Here is an 11,805-nt window from a genome sequence, read left to right on the forward strand (position 1 = left end):
GCTGTGATTTGCAACCGATTTCACACACTATTGCAATTCAAAATTATACTTTTTGCAATCTTTTATCTCTATTCTTTTTTTGGGTGATTTCACTCTCATTTCCTTCAACTTTTTCGTTGTTCTATTTTCTTCTTTCAATGTTTTTTTTTCAAGTTTAATATTATATAGTATATTTTTGTATTTTGATGCTATCCTTTTTGTGTCTACAAGGAGATAATCTTCTTTTCTTATTTTACAGCAGGTGCCCGTATTTTTTGTGCTTACGAGGAGATAATCTTCAACTTTTTTGTTGTTCTATTTTCTTATTTTCGAAGATGTTATATGCATTTATATATATATATATATATATATATATATATATATATATATATATATATATATATATATATATATGAGTCAGGATCCGTTGACACCAACTAGTTTGACACCAAATGTTACACCTCTCAATAACGTTTTAACCGATATAAATTTTATAAAATCCACCGTTGGATTGAAAGTTTACATCATATAGATCATTTGTGTAAAATTTCAGACAAATCCAAAATCATTTGATATGCTATTGAGACACATAAAGATTAACGGCATTTAAAAAAATACAAAAACCGTTAATTTTGATGTATCTCAATAACATATCAAATGATTTTGGATTTATTTGAAATTTTACACAAATGATCTATATGATGTAAACTTTCAATCCAACGGTGGATTTTATAAAATTTATATCGGTTAAAACGTTATTGAGAGGTGTAACATTTGGTGTCAAACTAGTTGGTGTCAACGGATCCTGACTCTATATATATATATATATATATATATATATATATATATATATAAGCTTTGTATTTAAATGATGTTTATGATTAATCATAATTATACTAATTTTGAGCTATAATTTTTTATTAGCAGGTCCATACGGAAGAACATATTGTTCGTTATTCAAATTAGGATTAGGTACTATCAACTGATGTTAGAGTTTTAAGTATTTATTTATATTTTTTTTTATATTTTATTGTCATTTTTTTTAATCATGTTTACTAATTAAAAAACACTTTTTGTTCATATTATTTTTTATTGGTGTAAATCATGCTTATAAATGTTTTTTTTTTACTATTATTAATAAATGTTGTACTCTTTTTTTTACTCATTATTTTTTTGTTTGTCTAATTTTTCATGTGATATTTAACAAATATACTGATAAAATAATAGAAACTCCTCGAAGGACTATACTATAGAACGAATTGCTTATAAAAAAAATTATATAGAACGAATTGGCCAAATGTGGAACTGAGAAATTGAAGGCTTAATATGTTTCAAAACAAAATTGAAGGCTTAAGAATCTCTGAACAAAAATACTCACCTTAAAAGGAATATAAAAAAAAATAAAAATAGTAATTTAATTGTTCACAAAAAAAGTTATTCTTAAACTTCATACTTATCGAACAGATAAAATGGTGTGATTGTCTGAAATATAAAAGGAATGAAGTAATTGACTTCATAGATTATTTTTCTATTTTATTTTATTATTTTATTATTTTATTAATAAAAAAAAGTTACATAGTGATTTATACCAAACATAATATTACAATAGGGGGTATTGATAAAAAAATAATCTACATGGAGGTATTAAGCAAAAAATAACTTACACGGGGTGAGACATACATTTGTAGATTTTATTATATAAAAAATACGATAAATATCAATTGAAAGTAACAATGATTTTATATATAAAAAAAGAAAGAATTAAAAGTAATAATATCATGTATTACTTTGTTTTTATTTTCCAAACATCACTGTAAGATAAACAAATAGATAAATTTTTTAAAATTTGCACCATTAACAAATGAGATATGCATAAAAAAAATGATATAATTTTTTTTTTGTGTCAAGCAAATGACAAATAATTCTACTGTTCATTACATAAATGTGAAATTTTTTCACACGGGGACATGGGCTAAAATACTCCAGAAGAAAACAAATGTCTAAAGGAGAGATATGACGATTAAGAACTAATATATATTAACCGTTAGATTAGTTTTTGCTTAATGACTTTTTTTTATGAAAATAAAAGAACAAATATACGAACATGTGGGTTGAGAACGGAGAGTGGAGTATCACTCTCCGTTCTACTATTTCTCCTTAAAATCTCCAAAATTTAGATCATTTATCATATTTAAATAAATTATTACATTAAATATAAAATTAATTTTACAAATAATTAAAAAAACCATAAAATATTGAAAATTTAATAATCCATATTTTTCATGTGTCAAAAAAATATCTATATTTTTCATTGAACATTAACCCGTGCATTTGCAAGGGTAAGTTATACTAGTATTGGATATAATGCTCCAGAACCACAAAAGAGAGATATTACATCCAACATTCTTCTTATTCATAATCAATGTGAGACTCAATCACTCATACTTAAAATCAAATAAATCCTTAATTAACAAATCATAAATTTGTTAAAATAACAACCCTTAATTTCTTTGGTTTTACACTTTAAAGAATTCAAATTCATAGAAAACTATTTCACATTTTTTAAGACAAAAGTAGGTGAGTGTCTCTAATATTATTATTTTATAAGTCTAAAGACGAATGTTTATATAATTTGATAGCTCTCCAGACAAATTTTGACTAAATTAGAGCATCATCAATCGACATACCGTAAACATTTATATTTTACTCCAATAATTTTACTCCAATAGTGCATATGTAAACAACTTCTAAGCTATTATAACTTAAATATTTCTTTTGTTGGTCAATTACAAGTATAATTAATTATATATTTGTATGAAACGATATATTAAATAAGATACTCTACAACTTTTTATAAAACTCGTATTGTCACATAGATGTGTGTTCTAATGGAAGCAAAAATTATGATTTGCATCGTGTTTAAAACTTAATGATAAAACTTTTGTCGGAGATGCTCTTATATTAAACATGACATTTTTATTTTTAAAAAAATTGATATATGAAAAGAAAAAAAAGTCATGTGAGACTTTGACAATCTCCATCCGTCATAAACACAACTTTGGCATCTCCATTGTAAAAATGTGAGGCTTTTATCATCTCCAAAAATTGTTCATCTCTATTTTTTTTCTCTCTTTTGCACAAATCTCTATTCTTGTGTTAATTCTTTCATATTCATCTTTTTCATCTTCTTTCATATTCCTTTTCTAAATTTCAAATAATGGAGATGAAGAAATATTATTGAAGATGACAAATTCTCATATTCTTAATTTATCATATGCTAAATTCTCTAAGAATGCAATTAAGAATACTTATCATTAAGAACATGTCATTGATTTATTTTCTTAATAACTTTAACTAACTAGAGCTAACTAAATTATGTCTTTGTTTTTGACATAAATATTCCTAGTCCCTACCTAGTTTTTTTCTTACCAAAGTCTTTAGCTAGTTAACACTCACGGCTTGGACACAATACCTCCACGTACATAGTTATCATGAATGTGGCTACAAATTAATAAATCCTCGAAGGTCTCTGCGTCATCTTAGATTGAAGATGAAGTACCATGTATTACTTCTATTAAACAAATAAAAATTAAATAAAAACTTTTCTTTGACAACAATTAAAGATACTAGTAGTAATTAAAGAAGTAATATATATATATATAATTTTAAGAAATTCTACATCGGATATAAGTTGGTTTAGACAACGGTTTATACGTAAAAGACAATTATTACTGCCTAATATAAAAATCTAAAGAAGTATGTTATATCTTAATAGATTTTTTAAAATTTGTTAATTAATATTTTTATGCCACTCATTTTATTATCAAAAAATCTTATTGGGGAGTCTTGTAATCTTGTGTACGTAGTATTTTTATTTAAAAAATCTTGTGTCGGCCATTATTTTATTAATTGATAGTCACACAAAATATTTATCCAATAACTAAAAATAAATAAAATAAAAAGTGTAAAAGTTGTCATCTGTCGTATCTGCCATTGCGAATTGTTTCTATCATCTTGTCGTTGCAATTTTTCACAAAAGAATCATATGGAAGAAAATAACAACAAAAATGTGGAAAAAAAATGATCGAACACAATGATAAAATAAAATTTTAATTGGTCGTACACTATTAGTGTCAAGAGTTTCGACATTCTCAATCAATCATAAACATTCGATTATTAAAAAAAAATAACTTTCATCATAATTATTTCTAAAGTCTTACACATAACTGATCTTAATATCCGTAATGTGTTGACCATAAAAACATTCTACTCTGATAGTGCGTGAAAATTACTCGTATTAAATAATAAATGATTATATTGATCTATGACCATACCATCTCATCGATTTGAATGGCAGGCAACTCAAACAATAAACTTTCAAACTCTTTGAATGACATATTGCTCATCATCATCTTATTTGAAGTTGTTGAAGATGCACCAATAACCACTTCCTCAGCCTTAATATTTCCACCTTTAATCTCCGCGGCGGCGGCGGAACCATATGTTCCTCGACCGATCCAGTCAGTCGAGGAATTCTTCCCGGTAAGACTTTGAACAACATCTCTAAAGTTACCAGCATCAGTTTGCACATATCTTGTTTCAATTTGCACTATCTTTGGACCCAATTCAGCACTATTATTCCTCCTCATCTTGATATATATATTAAATCTAGAGCTTAATATATATATTTTTGCTAGCTTTAATTATAGTGTGATGTAATATTTGAGAGTTGAGAAATGCATGTGAATTTTGTGTATTAAATAGGAAATGAATGCTGGTGGTTTAATTTTTGGCAGTGGAAGTTAAAGGTGATGATGCAAGTTGAAGCATTGAGAGAGTGATGTTTAAAAGGGAGAGATTGCAGTCAGAGGAGACTGGTCAGTTGAAATTTCAGGGGTCCAAGTCAAATAGCACGCAGTTTGGAATATGGTCAAATTCATAATTAATAATAATGTTATTAATTGTTATTAATATAGTAAATTATTTCTATTATGAAGAAAAGAACAGGAACTAAGAAGGGGGGTTTTTCAACAACTAAGAAAAAAACAAAAAAAATTGGTTAGTCCATATGCTTTGGAAGTCTCTCTCGCGTGGCATGAAAATTTGGTTCAGTTTACCAAAAAATAAATAGAATTGGTTCATTTATGTTTTGGTTTATGCTTTTCTTTTATTAAGGTGTTCCGTTTGGTTCAAATTAATAGATTATTTTTTATTAATTATCGAATTAATTAAAGATTATGAGTTGTTAAGGACGGTGTACTTGATTTATAGATATTTTACTATCGTCGCTAATTTAGATATTGTAAGTATATTTATAGATTTGTTTTTTTATTTTTAAAACGATATTTTTTTTTTGAAGACAAAATGATATTAAATCTATATTTGTTAATGATGTACAATGTAATGTAACAGTTTGAATAAATTAATAGTATTTTCTCTACCAAAAAAAAATTAATAGTATTTTTTTTAGAATAAAAAAACTTTCTATTTCGGGTGTAAATGGTTTTTTTAGTTGTAATTTAAAGGTTTTCTATTTTAGGTGTTAGTCAACATTTTTCAATTAGGTATTCTATTTTAGGGAGTCATCAGTCAACATTTTATTATTATTATTATTATTATTATTTATTATTATATATCCTTTCTATTGAGGCTTAAATGCAGTTTTGGCCTCCAAGTTTCATAATTGCTTGATTTTAGCCCCCCATGTTTCAATTGCTTGATTTTAACCCCCATGTTTCAATTGCTTGATTTTAACCCCCTAAGTTTCACAATTGCTTGATTTTAGCCCTTCAAGTTTCAATTGCTCGATTTTGGCCCCCCAAGTTTACCTCATTTTGCATTTGCTAGCCCCCGTTGAATATTTTGAATAAAAATTGGTTATGTAGCATTTTAAAATTAAATAAGTATTTAAAAATAAATAAATAAATAAAATACAAATTGTTTTTTAAAACTAAATTAGAAAATATTTTTCTTATTATATGTAGTTTGTAAAATAATTTTGTTATATAAAAAAGTAAAAAAAAAAAACGTTTTATGAACTATTTTTTAAAAACTTTGTAAACTTTTTTTTAAATAAAAAATAATTATTAAACCTTTTATTAAAAAAACAATGTTTAATACATTTTTATAAAAGAAAATATTATTATTTTTTAATTAAAACATATTTTTAAATTTTTTTTTTAAATGTCACATCAGCAATTTTTAGTTAAAAAAGTCAACAGGGGGCTAGCAAATGCAAAATGTGGTAAACTTGGGGGGCCAAAATCGAGCAATTGAAATTTGGAGGGCTAAAATCAAGCAATTGTGAAACTTAGATGGTTAAAATCAAGCAATTGAAATGTGGGGGGGCCAAAATTAAGCAATTGTGAAACTTGGGGGGCCAAAACTGCATTTAAGCCTTTTATTTATTATGATTTTATTATTAAAATTAACGGTGTTCAATAAAAACCGCATGAATTATTAATTTTGGCGGTTTTTAATAATATGTCAAATGATTTTAGATTTGTGAATTTGTTCGCATGAATGATCCATATGATTTAAACTTTCAATATTAATCCACGGTGAATTTTGTAAAATTTTGGCAGTTATATATGAATTCCTCCTATTTGTATTGTGTTTGATTATAAATTTATGTTTGAGACTAGACAAATCGAAGGTTAAGAGACTTAACAAAAACAGTCGGACAACTTTTTGTCTTTAAGTACAACTTGTGTAAAATACCAAAATAATTTTTCCTCACCATACATTAAAATAAAAATTATGTTCATTAATATTTTGTATTGTATAGCTATATTGTTAAATAATTATTTTTACAGCTCATTTTGGAAAATCTAATATATTATTATTTTTACAATTAAGTCAAAAAGAATCTAATATATTTTGTATATACCTAATCATATGTATGACTAAGCTAGGGCCCTATGTATGACAACTGAGTTTGTTTTTTTTATGATATGCGTGGTAGAATTCAAGGCAAGGGGGACACAATATTCAGTTTGAATTCATGAATGAAGATCTAGAAACTCATTTTTTCTTGTATTACTCTTTAGTCTCTATAGCATGTGTGGTTGTATTATACTACTAATATGTGGTTATATAATACTAATCTATACTTCTCCGTCCAAAAACTTTAGTCTTTTTGGAGGTTAAAAATGATAAGTAAAGTCATTTTTATCCTTACTTTATTAAGAAAGAGAAAATATATTTAACTAATGCTTTAACTTTTGTAATAGTATAAATGGTAAAATATCATTAAATGTGCATTGATTTCTTAAAAAAATTAAAATTTTGAGACAAAATTAAAAAGCTAAAAAGACTAAAGATTTTTGACAGAGAAGTAAAAAATAATTAATCAATCATATATCTATGTTTTTGTTCTGACGATTGATACAACGACATTTTTACACCAGAAAATTCAAGTCATCAAATAATAAAATAACTCTCAAAAGATAACAAAAATAAAATAATAACGAATTAATAAATAATTTGTATTCAAATGTTATGTTAAATCTAGTGGAAGGTGTTGGTCTCCAGTAATATGGCAGATACATGTATCAGTCCTTTGGTAATTTAAAGTTTGGCTAATAAGTCAAATGAATTGATTAAAGGATCTTATATTTAGGAACAAAGTTTTGCATAAAAACATCTATAATATAATTAAGGATAGAGATAGTATTTGTTAATTATATAAAACATAGAAGTTTATCCAAAAATACATATTTTGTATTAGTCTATATAAGTTTAACTCAGTTGCTAGAGATACCACATATATTATGTATAAGTTAGAGTTTGAATCTCGAACATTTCACTTATCCAACTTTAACGTGAAATTTCTAGCTACTAAGCTAAAAAAAATTGTTTTCAGAGAAAATTATATCAAGATTAATGTGAAGCATAAGAATCTTAATGGGATTATATCAAATGATGAGACACAAAATCATTATCATCAAAAGATATCTCAATTTCATGGTTTGACAAGACCAGATATCTCAATTCAAAGCTATCTTGAAAGAATTTTCAAGTATGCAAATTGTAGTTCATCTTGCATCATTGTTGCTTATGTTTACCTTCATCGTTTCACTCAATCACAACCTTCTTTGCCTAACAATTCCTTCAATGTTCATCGGTTGTTGATTACTAGTGTCATGGTTGCTGCTAAATTCATGGATGATGACATGATGTGTAAGTTTATACTTTATTCTATTGATAATTTTTTTTTATGAATTTTTTTTTAGTCCTTTTTAATTGCTTAAATTCTGAAACTTTAATGATCAATGATGAATTGTAGGTGTTACCCTTTTGTTTGATTTCACACAATTCATGTGATTGTTAATTATTTTTTTGTCATTAAGAATTTTTTGTATTAACTCTCTGGTTCAATATCAGTTATATAGGGACCACTTATTAGTAATGTATGATACCTAAAGTTGTAGTATCATCATTGGTGATGCTCTTATTTTTTATGTTTTTTGAACTGATCAAAATGAGTAATTAATTGTTGGTGTCATTATTTTTCACCTTTATCAGAACTTAAACCCTGAACTTTTAACGACTCAAATTAGTGTTAATACTTATTTTCTAACAAAAAAACATTTTGCATGACCTAATGTTATTTTTTCGTGTGTCTATGATTCATACTCTCAGATGCTACAACAATGCTTACTATGCAAAAGTTGGAGGAATTACCAAAACAGAAATGAATTTTCTTGAAAGTTGGAGGAATCACCAAAACAGAATGAACACAACAGGCTTGGAATGTGACAGGTTCTCCATTTCATCACCTGTTGTTGTATGCATCTTTCTCTCTACTGAAAGAGGCAAAATGGGTTTTTGGAAAATGTTTAAAAACTACCTTCTTAAAATCCCAGAAATCATGGATTATGCCCTCATGGATTCTGAAGGGAGAATCTAGTTCAGGCACAACCATCACCAGTCCTATGTTGTTGATTCGCCGCCGCGTTGAGATTCTGCATGGTCGCCGCGGTGAGAGAATCAGAGAAACGAAGAAGAAAGAGAAAATTGTTTTAAAATGAATGAATTGATTTAGGTCACTATACTAGCTGGACACCCGTGCGTCCGCACGGGAGTCGCGGCGTTGCCGCTCCTCACTTGGTAACATAAAATAATAATTTACTGGAAAGTAATTCAAAAGATTAAAAAAAAATCAGAAATGATATAATATTTGGTAAAAAAACAAAAATAGAAAAAGAACAATGGTAAAACCATCACAAAAAAACCTCAGATATCCGTATTAGTATAATATAAATTTTGTTCAAAAAAAATATATAAATATAGATAATGGAGAAATCATGAAAAAAATAGGCTACCTTATTAATATATTAGTAAAAACATCGTCTTGTAAAAATAACCAAAAACTTATGTCTGTGTATTCAATACATGAGTATAAATATAGTGTCGTAAAAATTATTAGAAAATATGCAACCTTATTAATATGTTAGTGAAAATATAGGGCTCACAAAAATCATCAAAATAATTAGGTCACCGTATTAAATATTAAATATGAGTATAACCCGTAAAATTGTAAAAAAAAATAAAATAGACAACATAAAAAATAAGTTTTCATGTTAATATATGAGTATAAATATAGGTTCCGTATATATTATAAAGAACATATGCAAGCTTATTAATATGAGTAAAAAACATAGGTCCCACAAAAATTACACAAAACATTAGGTCATTGTATTAACATATGAGTATAAATATAGATCTCACAATAAATAGTAAAAAACTGGAAACTTTATTAATAAGAGTAAAAACATATAGCCCTACAGAAATCACACAAAGGATTAGATTCTTGTGTTAATATATGAGTATAAATATATATCATGTAGAAATTATGAAAGAATTGACAACCTTATTAATATATTAATAAAAAACATATGTCTCATAAAAATCAACAAAATAATTAGTTCCCTGTATTAATATATGATCTACTATAACCCGTAAAATTATAAAAAATTAAACAATTTTATTAAATTATGATTAAAAATATAAATCTTGTAGAAATTAAAAACAAAAAAGGTTCTGATATTAATATATGAGTATAAATATATGTGCTACATAAATTATTAAATAACAGAAAACCTTATTAATAAGAAGAAAAACATAGGTCCCTAAGAATTCACACAAAAAATGATGTCCCCGTATTAATATATGAGTATAACTCGTAAAATTAATAAAAATATATACAACTTTATTAATATATGAGTAAAAATATAAGGCCCGTAGATATAACCAAAAAAATTATGTTCCGATATTAATATGAATATAACCTGTAAATTATTAAAAAAATAGACAACACAATATATTAGTAAAACACAAGTTCCGTGAGACTAAATATAAATTTTGCATAATGTATTAGTCAATCTATTTCAAAAGAATGACCAATGTATTGATGACAAGTGAATTTTTTGTTCCGGTAAAATAAAAGGTAATTTATTTCTCAAAAAATTAATTAGTCCTTATATCAACAACAAAATATCTTCCAAAATAAAACTTCTAAAAAAATGTCATTTATTTTTTAACTTTGTATTTAATTCATTTTTTTTAAAACTAAAAGTATCATCCGCACAACCCTGCAGAGACCAATCCCCTCGAGATGACTGAAAATTCTTATTGTTTTAGGCTCAACATTTTTTCGGGAGTTTTTCAATTTTTCTTACACCATATTCTGATATTAAAATTAATTAAATATAGGACAAAACTTAGAAACGGTTCCATTTTTCTCCCACCATATTCTCATATTAAATTAATTAAATATATGACAAAACTTAGAAACAGTTCCATAGGTACTGTTGATACTGTTCACCAATTAAAATGCGACACCTGAATTAATTTATTCGTCATTAATAATTTATTAAATTCCGTCAGTTCACTATTATCTAAAAATCTAAAAGTGAAACTGGGTTTTTAATTTCCACCGTTGTTATCAACATTGATTGTATCATTGAAAGTGAAATCAACAACAACAACAATAGTATAAACATGTCAATAACCCCCAACCATGGAGAGGCTTTGATGAAAGGCCAACAAACTGAAATCGTTTGAGTCCTCCCATTGATGAAGATATATATATATATATATTGTCTACACATATTTTTTTGAATTTTTTTTTTATATTTTTTTTAATATCAACTTCATTTATGGACTTCAAGCCAATATTCAATTAAGTTAATTTTTTTTGGTATAGCAATTAAGAACAAAACTAAATATATTTAAGAACAAAACTTATAAACAGTTCCATAGAAATCTGTTTTTTTTTTTTTTTACAATCATAGAAATGGTTTTTACTGTGACCAATTGAAACATGACACATGGATTAATTTATTCCATATCACTAATTTCAATTTTAATAAAATTCACGTTGTCAATTTGAATTTCGTCGAGCAAGTGGACGAGAAAAAGGAAGTTGTCACTAATTCATGTTGTTAAGCCATAAGTTGGGAAGGTGAAAAAGGAACGGATGAATTGAAGGAAAGAGTAGTGGTGATCTCCATCGCTTTACTCTTCTCTTCCACTTGTTCGACGAAATTCGAATTGACAACGTGAATTTTATTAAAATTGAAATTAGTGATATGGAATAAATTAATCCATGTGTCATGTTTCAATTGGTCACAGTAAAAACCATTTCTATGGTTGTACAAAAAAAAAGGTTTCTATGGAACTGTTTATAAGTTTTGTTCTTAAATATATTTAGTTGAATTAAAAATTAACTTAATTGAATATTGGCTTGAAGTCCATAAATGAAGTTGATATTAAAAAAAATTCAAAAAAATATGTGTAGACAAATATAAAATAAACGGGCAA

At 26.1% G+C, this 11,805-nt stretch overlaps 1 protein-coding gene across 1 annotated transcript; it reads right to left on the minus strand.

Annotated features, from left to right (window-relative positions):
* Positions 1–4,301: 4,301 nt before the first annotated feature.
* Positions 4,302–4,628, minus strand: LOC123896339 (VQ motif-containing protein 1-like). The gene has a single exon (XM_045946739.1). It carries the CDS (start codon positions 4,626–4,628, stop codon positions 4,302–4,304), a length of 327 nt encoding a protein of 108 aa, XP_045802695.1.
* Between the last annotated feature and the right edge of the window lie 7,177 nt (positions 4,629–11,805).

This window comes from Trifolium pratense, linkage group LG7, assembly GCF_020283565.1.
Source record: "Trifolium pratense cultivar HEN17-A07 linkage group LG7, ARS_RC_1.1, whole genome shotgun sequence".
NCBI lineage: Eukaryota > Viridiplantae > Streptophyta > Magnoliopsida > Fabales > Fabaceae > Trifolium > Trifolium pratense.